The sequence below is a fragment of the Lepidochelys kempii genome, chromosome 5, assembly GCF_965140285.1.
Source record: "Lepidochelys kempii isolate rLepKem1 chromosome 5, rLepKem1.hap1, whole genome shotgun sequence".
Lineage (NCBI taxonomy): Eukaryota > Metazoa > Chordata > Testudines > Cheloniidae > Lepidochelys > Lepidochelys kempii.
In genome coordinates, this window is record NC_136384.1 from 837,930 (window position 1) to 851,719 (window position 13,790).

At 65.1% G+C, this 13,790-nt stretch overlaps 1 protein-coding gene across 6 annotated transcripts in view; it reads left to right on the top strand.

Annotated features, from left to right (window-relative positions):
- The window catches only part of NPR2 (natriuretic peptide receptor 2), a 50,661-nt gene that overhangs the window by 24,783 nt on the left and 12,088 nt on the right, over positions 1-13,790 (top strand). For 4 of the 6 annotated variants that reach the window (XM_073343261.2, XM_073343263.2, XM_073343262.2 and 1 more), the window contains 9 exons: positions 1,971-2,084; positions 7,818-7,953; positions 8,293-8,387; positions 8,757-8,889; positions 9,409-9,493; positions 12,288-12,408; positions 12,824-12,898; positions 12,989-13,066; positions 13,607-13,711. In XM_073343261.2, the coding sequence (XP_073199362.2) occupies positions 1,971-2,084; positions 7,818-7,953; positions 8,293-8,387; positions 8,757-8,889; positions 9,409-9,493; positions 12,288-12,408; positions 12,824-12,898; positions 12,989-13,066; positions 13,607-13,711 (942 nt within the window). Of the gene's footprint in view, positions 1-1,970; positions 2,085-7,817; positions 7,954-8,292; positions 8,388-8,756; positions 8,890-9,408; positions 9,494-12,287; positions 12,409-12,823; positions 13,067-13,606; positions 13,712-13,790 lie in introns of all 6 variants that reach the window. The other 2 variants (XM_073343265.2, XM_073343260.2) reach the window with 2 other exon arrangements.

A 13,790-nucleotide genomic window follows, 5' to 3' on the forward strand; every position in this document is an offset into this window, starting at 1 on the left:
GGCAGGTGCCTCTGGCTCTTAGGGGCGGGGTGGGCACCCACTACGGTGGCCCACGAGACCCTCCTGCCCGGCTCAGGGGACAGGGGAGGGGGGTGGATGGGGCAGGAGTCCCGGAGGGCAGGGCTGGGCAACGACCCCCTCGTGGGGTGAGGAGGGAACCGGTTGTTAAGATTTTGGCAGCTCATCACTGGTTGGGCCTATGCACAGTCAGGGCTGGGGGTCGGGGTTGGGCCGATGCCAGGCTGGGGGTCAGGGGTCGGGGCTGCACCAGGGCTTCCAGGTCCAATCCTGGGGTCAGGTTTGGGGGCCCCCACAAAAGCCATTCCTGCTTCAGTGAGCAGGACACAGGGCAGTGGGCGCCCACCCGTGGGGGGATTCTGGGAGACCCCAGGGGGACACATGGTGTCAGACCCACAGGACCGGTGCTATGACCCCAGCTTTGGAACAGCTTCTGCAAGGATCCCATCCTGTGCGAGACACCCTAGGGTGTCACTCTGCCCCAGGGTGAGCCACGCGGCCTCTCCGCCTCCTTCAGCAGGACCACTGGGCCTGCAGCCCCCCTGCTCCACCCCGTGAGCTCCGCTCCGCGAGTCCCTCTGAGGCAGACCCTGAGAGGGAGACCTGTCCATCTTGGGGAGCAGCGCGGCCTTCGGCCAGCGTCTGCAGGGACACAGCCAGTGTGAGCAGACAGTCGGGGTCATTAGTCGACTCGCACACAGCACAGAAAGTCCTTGGTTAGAAAGTTCCAGCCTGTCAGGTCCGCCCAGAGCCCCAAACCTAGCCCCTGACTGCCGTGTCCCAGTCGGTGTGTGCCCCCAGCCCTCAGCAGCCAGCCCTAAACCAGCCCCTGGCACCTCCCCAGCCCTTTGTTCTCCAGCTGGGCAAATGCTGCTTGGCTTCCTGGTGAGAGGTAGCCGTCCATGGCCGCTGGTTGCTAGGTATCAAAGTCCTGGTGACTGGGGTTGCCATTGTCGTCTCACAAACTACCTGGATATGGGGCCCAAGCCCCAGACTGCTGGGAGCCATCCACACCTTTTTCTGCGGAAAAGGACCAAGGGGTGACACTGGACGAGAAGCTGGATATGAGTCAGCAGTGTGCCCTTGTTGCCAAGAAGGCCAATGGCATTTTGGGATGTATAAGTAGGGGCATAGCGAGCAGATCGAGGGACATGATCGTTCCCCTTTATTCGACATTGGTGAGGCCTCATCTGGAGTACTGTGTCCAGTTTTGGGCCCCACACTTGAAGAAGGATGTGGATAAATTGGAGAGAGTCCAGCGAAGGGCAACAAAAATGATGAGGGGACTGGAACACATGACTTATGAGGAGAGGCTGAGGGAGCTGGGATTGTTTAGCCTGCAGAAGAGAAGAATGAGGGGGGATTTGATAGCTGCTTTCAACTACCTGAAAGGGGGTTCCAAAGAGGATGGCTCTAGACTGTTCTCAATGGTAGCAGATGACAGAACGAGGAGTAATGGTCTCAAGTTGCAGTGGGGGAGGTTTAGATTGGATATTAGGAAAAACTTTTTCACTAAGAGGGTGGTGAAACACTGGAATGCGTTACCTAGGGAGGTGGTAGAATCTCCTTCCTTAGAGGTTTTTAAGGTCAGGCTTGACAAAGCCCTGGCTGGGATGATTTAACTGGGAATTGGTCCTGCTTTGAGCAGGGGGTTGGACTAGATGACCTTCTGGGGTCCCTTCCAACCCTGATATTCTATGATTCTATGAGTCTCTGAGCCGCTGCAGAGAGCACCAAGCCTTTCTACCCACTAGGTAACAGTGCAGCACACAGGGGAAACTGAGGCACACATAGATTGCATAAAAATGTTACAGAAAATTCCCATGTGGTCACCCCTGGGGCCCTGAGACAGAACACCCTCTCTGAGCGGGGCTGTCGCCCTCTCCTCCCTGGCCCCAGCAGGGTGGGCTCGCTGCTGGGTCTGAAGCTGTGGCCTGTGCTTTGCCTTGCAGACGGTGCTGGTGATCACTTACCATGAACCCCAGAACCCCGAGTACCAGCACTTCCAGACCCAACTGATCCTGCGAGCCAAGGAGGAGTTCAAGGTGGAGCTCGGCTACTCGCTGGTAAGTGGGCTCGGCCTGCCTGTGCGTGTGCCGGGGCTGCTGTCTGCCTGGCACCTTCCCACGCACACGCACCCACACCTCCCCCCGCAGGCCCTGAGATTCCCCACTCGGGAGTGCTGGCGGCTGGGAAACAGCTGGGTCCCGGCCAGTCCCCATCCCACCCACCTGCCCCGCTCTGGGAAACCTCTCCCAGGGCTCCGAGCAGGAAGGGAACAGGCTGGTAGAAGCAAAGGGCCCTTCTGGCTGTGCCACGGGTTGGCAGGGGCCCCACCTGGCCTGTTTGCGCCGGAGGATCTAGGGGCCCCACCTGGCCCCTGTTCACAATGGGAGATCTAGGGGCCCCATCCAGCCCCCATTCACACCAGGGGAATCTAGGGGCCCCGCCTGGCCTGTTCGCGGTGGAGGGATCTAGGGGCCCCATCTGGCCCATTCACACTGGGGGCTCTAGGGGCCCCGCCCAGCCCTCGTTCACAGCGGGGTATCTTGGGGCCCCACCCAGCCCCCATTCCTGACAGTGCTTCTCCGTGAGCCCCAGCCATTGAGGTCTGTGCTGTGGGGCTGCAGGGTCTTGTTCACACGTGCATGGCACTGGTTGAGCTTGTAGGAAGCCCTTACACACACAGTCCCTTACATGTGTGCACACTGCCCTTACAAACAAACGCTGCCCTTACACGTGTGCATGCTGTCCTTACACAGACACGCTGCCCTTACACGTGTGCACGCTGTCCTTACACAGACACGCTGCCCTTACACGTGTGTGCACGCTGTCCTTACACAGACACGCTGCACTTACACGTGTGTGCACGCTGTCCTTACGGACTCTCGCTGCCCTTACACGTGTGCACACTGTCCTTACACAGACACGCTGCCCTTACACGTGTGCACGCTGTCCTTACACAGACACGCTGCCCTTACGTGTGTGCACGCTGTCCTTACACAGACACGCTGCACTTACACGTGTGTGCACACTGCCCTTACAAACAAACGCTGCCCTTACACGTGTGCACACTGTCCTTACACAGACACGCTGCCCTTACACGTGTGCACGCTGTCCTTACGGACTCTCGCTGCCCTTACACGTGTGCACACTGTCCTTACACAGACACGCTGCCCTTACACGTGTGCACGCTGTCCTTACACAGACACGCTGCCCTTACGTGTGTGCACGCTGTCCTTACACAGACACGCTGCACTTACACGTGTGTGCACACTGTCCTTACACAGACACGCTGCCCTTACACGTGTGCACACTGCCCTTACAAACAAACGCTGCCCTTACACGTGTGCACACTGTCCTTACACAGACACGCTGCCCTTACACGTGTGCACACTGTCCTTATGGACTCTCGCTGCCCTTACACGTGTGCACACTGTCCTTACACAGACACGCTGCCCTTACACGTGTGCACACTGTCCTTACACAGACACGCTGCCCTTACGTGTGTGCACACTGTCCTTACACAGACACGCTGCACTTACACGTGTGTGCACGCTGTCCTTACACAGACACGCTGCACTTACACGTGTGTGCACACTGTCCTTACACAGACACGCTGCACTTACACGTGTGTGCACACTGCCCTTACAAACAAACGCTGCCCTTACACGTGTGCACACTGTCCTTACACAGACACGCTGCCCTTACATGTGTGCACGCTGTCCTTACACAGACACGCTGCCCTTACGTGTGTGCACACTGTCCTTACACAGACACGCTGCCCTTACACGTGTGTGCACACTGTCCTTACACAGACACGCTGCCCTTACACGTGTGCACACTGTCCTTACGGACTCTTGCTGCCCTTACACGTGTGTGCACGCTGTCCTTACGGACTCTCGCTGCCCTTACACGTGTGCACACTGTCCTTACACAGACACACTGCCCTTACACGTGTGTGCACACTGCCCTTACAAACAAACGCTGCCCTTACACGTGTGCACACTGTCCTTACACAGACACGCTGCCCTTACACGTGTGCACACTGTCCTTACACAGACACGCTGCCCTTACATGTGTGTGCACGCTGTCCTTACACAGACACGCTGCCCTTACACGTGTGCACACTGTCCTTACGGACTCTCGCTGCCCTTACACGTGTGCACACTGCCCTGACACACACAGCCCTGCCCTTGTATGCACACACACGTACACGCATGCACGGCCCTTACACGTCCACACACACACCGCCCTTATATGTACGCTGATTGTACCTGCACACGTCCCTTATGCGCGCACACGCACTGCCCGTACGTGCACATTGACCTTACACACACGCTGACCTGGTATGTGTGCACGCTGTCCCTATGCATGCACACCCTGCCCTCACACGCATGTGTGCTGACGGTACACGTGCACTCTGCCCTTATGTACATGTACACACGCAAAGTGCCCTTATGCGCACGTCCACTCACTGTACACGAGCGCCGTCCTTATACGCACGCCCCACCTACGGACCGTGCACGCCCACACGTACGCTGACTGCACGAGCACTGCTCTTACGCACACTCAGCCCTCCCCATATACGCACACGTACACACGCACGCCGCCCTTGCCTACACACACACGTACGCTGAGCATACATGCCCGGTGACCATACGCACACACAGTGCTGATATCCACACGCATGCACACGCCAGTGAGCTGGTCCACACGCGCGGCGTCCCGGAGCCCAGGGGCCAGGCAGAGCCATGGCTGCCAGCCCTGTCTCTGGCCCGCCAACCCCAAGCAGCCGTGGGAGCTCCCCCAGGCTCTGTCACTCACTGAGGACTGGCCCTGGGGAGGCCCCTACAAGGGCAGCGTGGGCTGGCCCTGCCGGCAGGCTCACGGAATTACAGCTCTGATTGTGGTGCAGGCAGGGGGAGGCTGAGGGCTGCTGCTCAGGGCCTGGGTTTAGGAAGGCTCCGAGAGTGTCGCTTAACAACCTCCTGGACACGGAAGGGGCGACGCGTGCGGTCGAATCGGGCACGCGGCAGCGGGAGTCTCTTGGGCTGTCGCTCTGTACAGTGCCGGTTGTGCACGTGGGGCGGGGGTGGCTGCTCGTGAGAGCCCTCTCCCGTGCCACGAGGACAAGGAAGTTCCGGGGAAACCAAGGGGCAGCAACGTTACAGCTGATCAAAGGAAATGCACTATGTGTGATCGACCTGCGGAACTCTCCGCCACAAGGTGTCACTGAGGCTGCAAGCCCAGGGAAGGCTCAGCTATTTCTGTGGTGAATGAAACCAGCCAGACTCACACGTGTGCACAAGATTAAAAACAGTTTGGAAGGGACCCGTGCCTCGCAGTGACAGAGCCCTGAGTGAGGGGGCTGCCGTCCCCTCCTTGGGGCGTGGGGCTGGCCCAGGGCTGTGGCAGGCTCAGCTCCTCAGTGGGGCGTTGGCTTCTGTGGCTCAGGTAGCACCATGAGTTGCTTAACTTCTCTGTGTCTTTATGAACAACGGGAATTGCCTGGTGATGCCGTTTGCTGAGATCCCTCCTATGAGGGCAGCCCGTGCTGCAGAGGGGATATTCTCGGGGTTCAGCCCCATTCTGTGAAGGTCCTGGTTTGAGCTGGACCCCAGACTCCACTGCCCTGTGGCCAGGTGGCTGGGAGTCACTCCTCAGACAGGAAGCTGGAGTCTGTAGTCGTCTCAGGGTCTGCCTGCACAGCAAAGCAAAGCCCCTGGCTGGCCCGTGCCAGCCGACTTGGGCCATGGGGCTTGGGCTGCGGGGTTGTTTCCCTGCTGTGTGGATTCTGCAGCCTGAGCTCTGGGATCCTCCCACCCCGCAGGGCCCAGAGCCCGGGGCTCCAGCCACAGCAATGACACAGTCCCGCAGCCCAGTCAGCTGGCATGGGCCGGTCGTGGGTGTTTCTTTGCTGTGGAGACGGACCTTTAGAAGCTTCCCCGTGGGGCTGGGCTGGTGGGTGGCCGAGGTCCCCAGGACGGGGCTGAAGGCTGCTGTGGAATGACTGGAGCAGGGGCCTGGAGCCGAGGGAGCCGGGGGTTGCTCTTGCTGTTGGTGAGTCTCTGGAGCGTGGCTGGATTGGCGGCACTCCCAGTTTGGCTGGGCTGAGCTGGGAGCCCAGCCAGCTGCAGTGGGGCTGGGCAGGGCCCTGGGGTGCCTGCCCGGCAGACCCCAGTCCCCCAGGTTATGGGTGCAGCACTGTGATGGGTGATGCTCAGGCTGCAGCACTGCCTGGCTCCCTGTGTCGGGCAGCGCCCGCTCCCTGGGGTTGCCCGAGTGGCGGGCGCGGACACTCCCCTCCCAAGGAGCCAGCTCACGGCCTGCACAGCAATGACAGGGGCAGGGGCAGGGGACAGCTCCAGCGAGGGAGCCAGGCTAGCTGGGCCAGAGGCCAGGAAACTCCAGGGCTCAGTGCCTGGGGGCAGATCTTCTCTGCCAAGCAATCTCTGGAGTGAGATTTGGGAAGCTGTCCTCTCCCCCAACCCCTGCTGTCCCCAAGGGCCCCGTGCTGCCCCCCAAGTGTGACCCCATGGAGCTGGAGTGGGTTCCCCTGCTGCCTGCTGGTGTGGCCCAGGACAAGCCAGGCGATCTGGTGGTGCCCTGGGGAACGTGTGGGGAGCCCACCTGCTGTGTGCAGGCACCAGGCACCTCCCACTGGGAGCTTGGACAGAGAGACGGCAGCTGCTTTGGGGGGGCTGTACGGGCCGTGTCGGGGATCAGGGCTGGGGAGCCGTGTCGGGGATCAGGGCTGGGGGGGCCATGGCGGGGATCAGGGCTGGGGGGGCCGTGTCGGGGATCAGGGCTGTACGGCCCGTGTCGGGGATCAGGGCTGTACGGCCCGTGTCGGGGATCAGGGCTGTACGGGCTGTGGTGGGGATCAGGGCTGGGGGGGCCGTGTCGGGGATCAGGGCTGTACGGGCCGTGTAGGGGATCAGGGCTGGGGGGTCGTGTCGGGGATCAGGGCTATACGCGCTGTGTAGGGGATCAGGGCTGGGGGGGCCGTGTCGCGGATCAGGGCTGTACGGCCCGTGTCGCGGATCAGGGCTGGGGGGCCGTGTCGGGGATCAGGGCTGGGGGGCCGTATCGCGGATCAGGGCTGTACGGGCCGTGTAGGGGATCAGGGCTGTACGGGCCGTGTCGGGGATCAGGGCTGTACGGGCCGTGTCGGGGATCAGGGCTGGGGGGGGCCGTGTCGCGGATCAGGGCTGGGGGGGGCCGTGTAGGGGATCAGGGCAGTACGGACCATGTCGCGGATCAGGGCAGTACGGGCCGTGTCGGGGATCAGGGCTGTACGGGCCGTGTCGGGGATCAGGGCTGTATGGGCCGTGTAGGGGATCAGGGCTGGGGGGCCGTGTCGCGGATCAGGGCTGGGGGGGCCGTGTCACGGATCAGGGCAGTACGGGCCGTATAGGGGATCAGGGCTGGGGGGCCGTGTAGGGGATCAGGGCTATACGCGCTGTGTAGGGGATCAGGGCAGTACGGGCCGTATAGGGGATCAGGGCTGGGGGGCCGTGTAGGGGATCAGGGCTATACGCGCTGTGTAGGGGATCAGGGCTGGGGGGCCGTGTCGGGGATCAGGGCTGGGGGGCCGTGTAGGGGATCAGGGCAGTACGGGCTGTATAGGGGATCAGGGCTGGGGGGCCGTGTCGGGGATCAGGGCTGGGGGGGCCGTGTCGCGGATCAGGGCTGGGGGGCCGTGCTGGGGATTGGCGCTGTGCCGGGTACGGGGCTGTCTCTGGTGCAGGCACCAGGGCAGGCGCAGGGCTCTGATGACTCTCTCCCGCGGGCAGATGAACCTGGTGGCCGGCTGCTTCTACGATGGCGTGCTGCTCTACGCCATGGCACTGAACGAGACGCTGGCCGAGGGCGGCTCCAAGAAGGACGGCACCCGCATCGTGCAGAAGATGCGGGACCGGAAGTTCCAGGGTACCGGCCTGGGGAGCCTGTGCGGGGAGGGAGATACCAGCCCAGGTGCTCTGGCTGGCATGGGCCGCTTCCCCCTCACTGTCCCAGCAGCGTTTTGCCAGGGCAGCCGGGGCCTGTGCTGGCCCCCGTGGGTGTGTTCGGGCTCAGCGCCCGGCCTGGCACACTAGTTGCCGGGGGACGGGGACAAGCAGCCCCAGGCCCAGCTGCTGCTCGTCGGAGTTCGGGAGAGGAGCTGGTGCCGAGCGCTCACTGGTCAGGAGGGGACCCCCGCACCCCCACCCCCACCCCCTCCCTCTGCCTCTCCAGCCCCAGGTGCTCACCCCTGCCCCTCCCTTCCAGGGGTCACCGGACTCGTGAGCATGGACAGCAACAATGACCGGGACACGGACTTCAGTCTGTGGGTGATGGGCGACCCCGAGAGCGGGGAATACGAGGTGGGTGCAGCCCCGAGCCGGGGGGCTCCAGAGTCCACAGGACTGTCCCAGCTGCGGAGTGACCTTCCAGGGCAGGGCTGGGAGCAGGAGCTGACCCTGCCATGGGGTTTCGGGGAGGGAGATGCAGCAGGGTCAGTGCCCCCGGCAGGGGTCGGAGGGATCTGGGGGGACAAAGCGGGTGCATGGGGGGAGGGGGAGGCTTAGTGACTCCCGTGCTCTGGGCTGTTGGGGGATTGCTCGTCAAGGAAGGGGGTGCGTAGAGGGGTGGGGGATGTGCTGGTATGGGCCGGGGGGGCTGGTGGCCTGGTGTGGGAGGGGTCGCTGTGGAGCAGCCCCGCAGAGGCCCGGCTGTGCCCTCTCTCCATGCAGGTGGCAGGGCACTACGCGGGCGCGGAGAAGAAGCTGAACTGGCTGGGGAGGCCCATTCACTGGGTGAAGGGGGTCCCCCCCCTCGACAACCCGCCCTGCGTCTTCGATGTGGATGATCCCTCCTGTGATAAAAGTGGGTGTGATGGGGAGCTGCCTGGGCCTGCACCCCTGCCCTGGGCAGTCTGCATCCTGCTGGGCCTCTCTCCTGAGCCCCTGGCATCCCTGCCTCCCATTCAGCCTGTCCCTGGGGATGGGCGGGTCGGGGCCCTGCATCCCTCTGCCCCAGCAGCGTCTGGACTGGAAGGCGCCTGCCCCACATGCAGGAAAATACCCAGCTAAGCCGGGAGCCTTGGGGCTGCAGGCCTCCTGCTCCCCTGCCAGGTCTGGGGCTGCCCGCCCTCCTGAGCCCCCCACCTCTCCTTACGGGTTGACACGCCGCCCCTTCCGCGGATCCACCCCTGATCTCTGAGCATGGGGAGCTCTGTCAGGCCTCTGACTGCTGCCCTCAGGGCTGGGGTTTGGGCCCATCGGGCACCGGGCAGCACATGCTAGGTGCCCCGAGGGAAGGGCTGAGCATTTGACAGGTCAGGACAGGGCCTGGGGGCCGTGTGGGGAGTCCTGCCCCCTCTAACGAGCTCTCCGCTCTCTCCAGCCCCACTCTCCACGCTGGCCATCGTGGCGCTGGGCACCGGCCTCACCCTCGTCATGTTTGGAATCTCCAGCTTCCTGATTTTCAGGTGAGATGGCTGTACCCAGCCATGGCGCCCTGCTCCCGGGGCCCAGCCATGGCGCCCTGCTCCCGGGGCCCAGCCATGGTGCCCTGCTCCCGGGGCCCAGCCATGGCACCCTGCTCCCGGGACCCAGCCATGGCGCCCTGCTCCCGGGGCCCAGCCATGGCGCCCTGCTCCCGGGGCCCAGCCATGGCGCCCTGCTCCCGGGGCCCAGCCATGGCGCCCTGCTCCCGGGGCCCAGCCATGGCGCCCTGCTCCCGGGACCCAGCCATGGCGCCCTGCTTCCGGGACCCAGCCATGGCGCCCTGCTCCCGGGGCCCGGCCATGGCGCCCTGCTCCCGGGGCCCAGCCATGGCGCCCTGCTCCCGGGGCCCAGCCATGGCACCCTGCTCCCGGGGCCCAGCCATGGCACCCTGCTCCCGGGACCCAGCCTGGCCCCCTGCTCCCGGGACCCAGCCTGGCCCCCTGCTTCCGGGACCCAGCCATGGCGCCCTGCTCCCGGGACCCAGCCTGGCCCCCTGCTTCCGGGACCCAGCCATGGCGCCCTGCTCCCGGGGCCCAGCCATGGCGCCCTGCTCCCGGGGCCCAGCCATGGCGCCCTGCTCCCGGGGCCCAGCCATGGCGCCCTGCTCCCGGGGCCCAGCCATGGCGCCCTGCTTCCGGGGCCCAGCCATGGCCCCCTGCTTCCGGGGCCCAGCCATGGCCCCCTGCTTCCGGGGCCCAGCCATGGCCCCCTGCTTCCGGGGCCCAGCCATGGCCCCCTGCTTCCGGGGCCCAGCCATGGCGCCCTGCTTCCGGGACCCGGCCATGGCGCCCTGCTTCCGGGACCCGGCCATGGCGCCCTGCTCCCGGGGCCCGGCCATGGCGCCCTGCTCCCGGGACCCAGCCATGGCGCCCTGCTCCCGGGGCCCAGCCATGGCGCCCTGCTCCCGGGGCCCAGCCATGGCGCCCTGCTCCCGGGGCCCAGCCTGGCGCCCTGCTCCCGGGGCCCAGCCATGGCGCCCTGCTCCCGGGGCCCAGCCATGGCGCCCTGCTCCCGGGGCCCAGCCATGGCGCCCTGCTCCCGGGGCCCAGCCATGGCGCCCTGCTCCCGGGGCCCAGCCATGGCGCCCTGCTCCCGGGGCCCAGCCATGCGCTCTGATCCCGGGGCACAGCCTGGCCCCCTGCTTCCGGGACCCAGCCTGGCCCCCTGCTCCCGGGGCCCAGCCTGGCGCTCTCCTCCCGGGGCCCAGCCATGGTGCCCTGCTTCCGGGGCCCAGCCTGGCGCTCTGCTGCCAGGAACGCCAAGGGAGCCTGGTGTCCCACCCCAGTTGGATCACAGCCAGTGCGTGTGCACTGGAGGGTGCGTGTGCAGGGTGCGGTGGGGTGGGTCCTCAGCAGCCCCCTCCCCACTGGCACTCAGCAGAGGCCAAAGGCAGAGGGGCCTGTAGAACGGAGCCCCCAGGAGGGGGCCCGGGAGTGGGGGTGGCTCTGCCGTGCCCTGGGTGCTCGGTGCCTGGCCCAGCCAGTCCCATCTGCAGAGCGCCAAGGCGCAGGGCCTGGCTGGTGGCAGAGTCGTCCTGTCCTGGGGGCTCCTGGGCGAATGTCCTACCCTGTGATTGCTGAGCCAGCAGTTCTGCCCAGGCAGCCCCAGTGGGGAGGGAGCTGTGGAGGGGAGCAGCCGTACACAGCACGGCCAGGTCCCTTGATACCAGCTGCCTTTCGGAGGGCAGCTCTGGGTCCTCCGCCCGGCCGGCTCCAGGCCACACTGCCCAGCCTGGGGGCACGCCCACCTTCCAGAGCACTTCACTTCCGGCAGCTGGGTTCCTCTGGGAATTGCTCTGCTCAGAGCTTCTGTATTAACCCCCGAGCCTCCCGGGGAGCTCAGCCCCATGGCACCATCCCACTACGTCTCAACTGGGAAATCATGAGCCTGGCACCCTCCAGGGCAGTATCTGAGCTGCTGGCCTGGCGCTCCCTCCCGGCACAGCGTCCGAGCCACCAGCCTGCCTCCCGCCCCGCGGTATCCAAGCCACTGGCCTGGTGTTCCCCCCCGGCACAGTCAGGGGCGGCAGGTTTGTGTAATTTTTGGTAGTGCCCAACTTGGTCCAAGTCCGGTCCCCACCCCCACACCTGCCAGGAGCACCGGGTGGTGCCTGCTGGGGGGCAGAGCTGCTCCCCCCGAGGGCAGGAACCCTCCAGCCTGAGGGAGAGAGGCCGCGAAGGCTGCTTGGGAAGGCCTTGGCTGGCGTCGCAGCACTGGTGCAGGGGCCGGGAGGCTGTGGCCAGGGCTTTCCGGGGCCCTTCCAGCAGTGAGCCTGCTGCTTGCACCACCCGAGCGCCTCCTTTCCTTCCCTGAGGCGCGCGCTGGCCCCCGGCTCCCGTCTGGTCGGCACCGAGCCCCGGCATCCACGAGACGCCCAGCGCAGGGTGACTGGGTCCCCCACGGGGATCCCACAGGAGGCTCCGGAGGGGGCTGCTCCCAGGGAGCAGCGCCCCATTCCCTCAGACACCCCGGTGCTGTGGCTAACGGTCACGGGCCCCCACCCCGTGTTACATGTGCACAGGCTTTGTGCTCCACTGCAGGGGCGTGCTGCTCACACGCAGCAGAGTGAATCCCCTGCGCGCACGCCCAGTGTGACTGGACAGAGCCCCGAGAGGGGCTGGAGGGGGCTGCGTGGCACAAGGGTCTCACTGCACCCCGGGCAGTCCCTGGGGCTGGACCCTCTGGGACACGCCAGGCCAAGCCCCCCCCCCACACAGACGTGTCACCTGTGAGCGCGGGGATCCGGGGGCTTCCCTGACACCCTGTGCTCCCCAGGAAGCTGTTGCTGGAGAAAGAGCTGGCCAGCATGCTGTGGAGGATCCGCTGGGATGAGCTGCAGTTTGGGAACGCCGAGCGCAACTACAAGGGGGCGGGCAGTCGGCTCACCCTGTCGCTGGTGAGAACCCGCATCCCCCTACGCCCCACGCCTCCAGCCATCCCTGTGCCCGGACGCCTCGGCCCCTTCCCCCATAGAGCCCCTACGCCTCGGCCCCTGCCCTATAGAGCCCGTACGCCTCGGCCCCTCCCCTGTGGAGCCCTGCCCTTTGTACCGTGCCCTATACGCTCCCTCAGCCATCCCCCATAGAACCTTTCTAGGAACTATCCCGTCGCCTCCCCAGCCATCCCCATGTGGCTCTTATAACTCACCCTTCACCACGAGGCACCCACCAAGCCAGTCCATGCCTTACCCCCGCCCTTCCTGCTGCCCCCTGGCCCTCATGCCACCCCCTAGCCCAGAGCGCCCCCAGGCCACACCCCTGCCCCCCACTCTCTCCCTGCCGTGCTCTCCTAACTGCCTTCTTCCCTCCCAGCGCGGCTCCAGCTATGGCTCCCTGATGACGGCCCATGGCAAATACCAGATCTTTGCCAACACTGGCCACTTCAAGGTGAGTCCCTGGTGTTCGCCTGCCCCGTCCCCTTGCACTGAGCCTCCCGCCCCGTGCGGCGCTGACCCTGTCCCTGTCCCTGGCCCCCAGGGGAACGTGGTGGCTATCAAGCATGTGAATAAGAAGCGGATCGAGCTGACGAGGCAGGTGCTCTTCGAACTCAAACACGTATGTACTGGGCAGCCGGGCAGGTTGGGCTCCCGGCCGGGGAGGTGATGGGGGGCCCAGGGGTCTGTGCTGGGGTACGGGTGAGGTGATGCCGGCGGGGGCTTCCCAGCACTGGCTGAGCGCAGCATGGCTCAGAGCCCTGGTTGGCAGCACTTCTGCCTGGCCGTGCTCAGCTCACAATGAGGTGCCTTGTGGAGCCTGGTGGGTCCCACATGGCAAAGGTGCCAGAGACACATGTCCATGTGGGGGGCACACAAGCAGCAACGCACACGGGCAGATGCACCCACCTCCCTGCTCCGCCCAGAACTCCACACGCCCCATTTTATCATCCAGCCCGAATCTGGCTCTCAGGGCCTGAGCCGGGGCCCAGGAACAGCCATCGCTGTGCTCCCGTCAGGCATGTTGTGCGGCTCTGATTCCAGAGTGCGTGCGGCCTAGAGCTTTGCAGCAACCAGACTGGCCCCATCCCCTCTCAGGCCTGGGTGGTGCGCGGTGACCCGCCAGGTTCTGATGGGTCCCTGCTTCTGTTTCCCGCCCTAGATGAGGGACATCCAGTTCAACCACCTGACCAGGTTCATCGGCGCCTGCATCGACCCGCCCAATGTCTGCATTGTGACAGAATACTGCCCGCGGGGCAGCCTGCAGGTGACAGGGGCTGGGGTGTAATGATGCTGGTTCTGCTGGGTGTCACAGAGTCCCCGGGTGATGCTCTGGAACTGCTCCC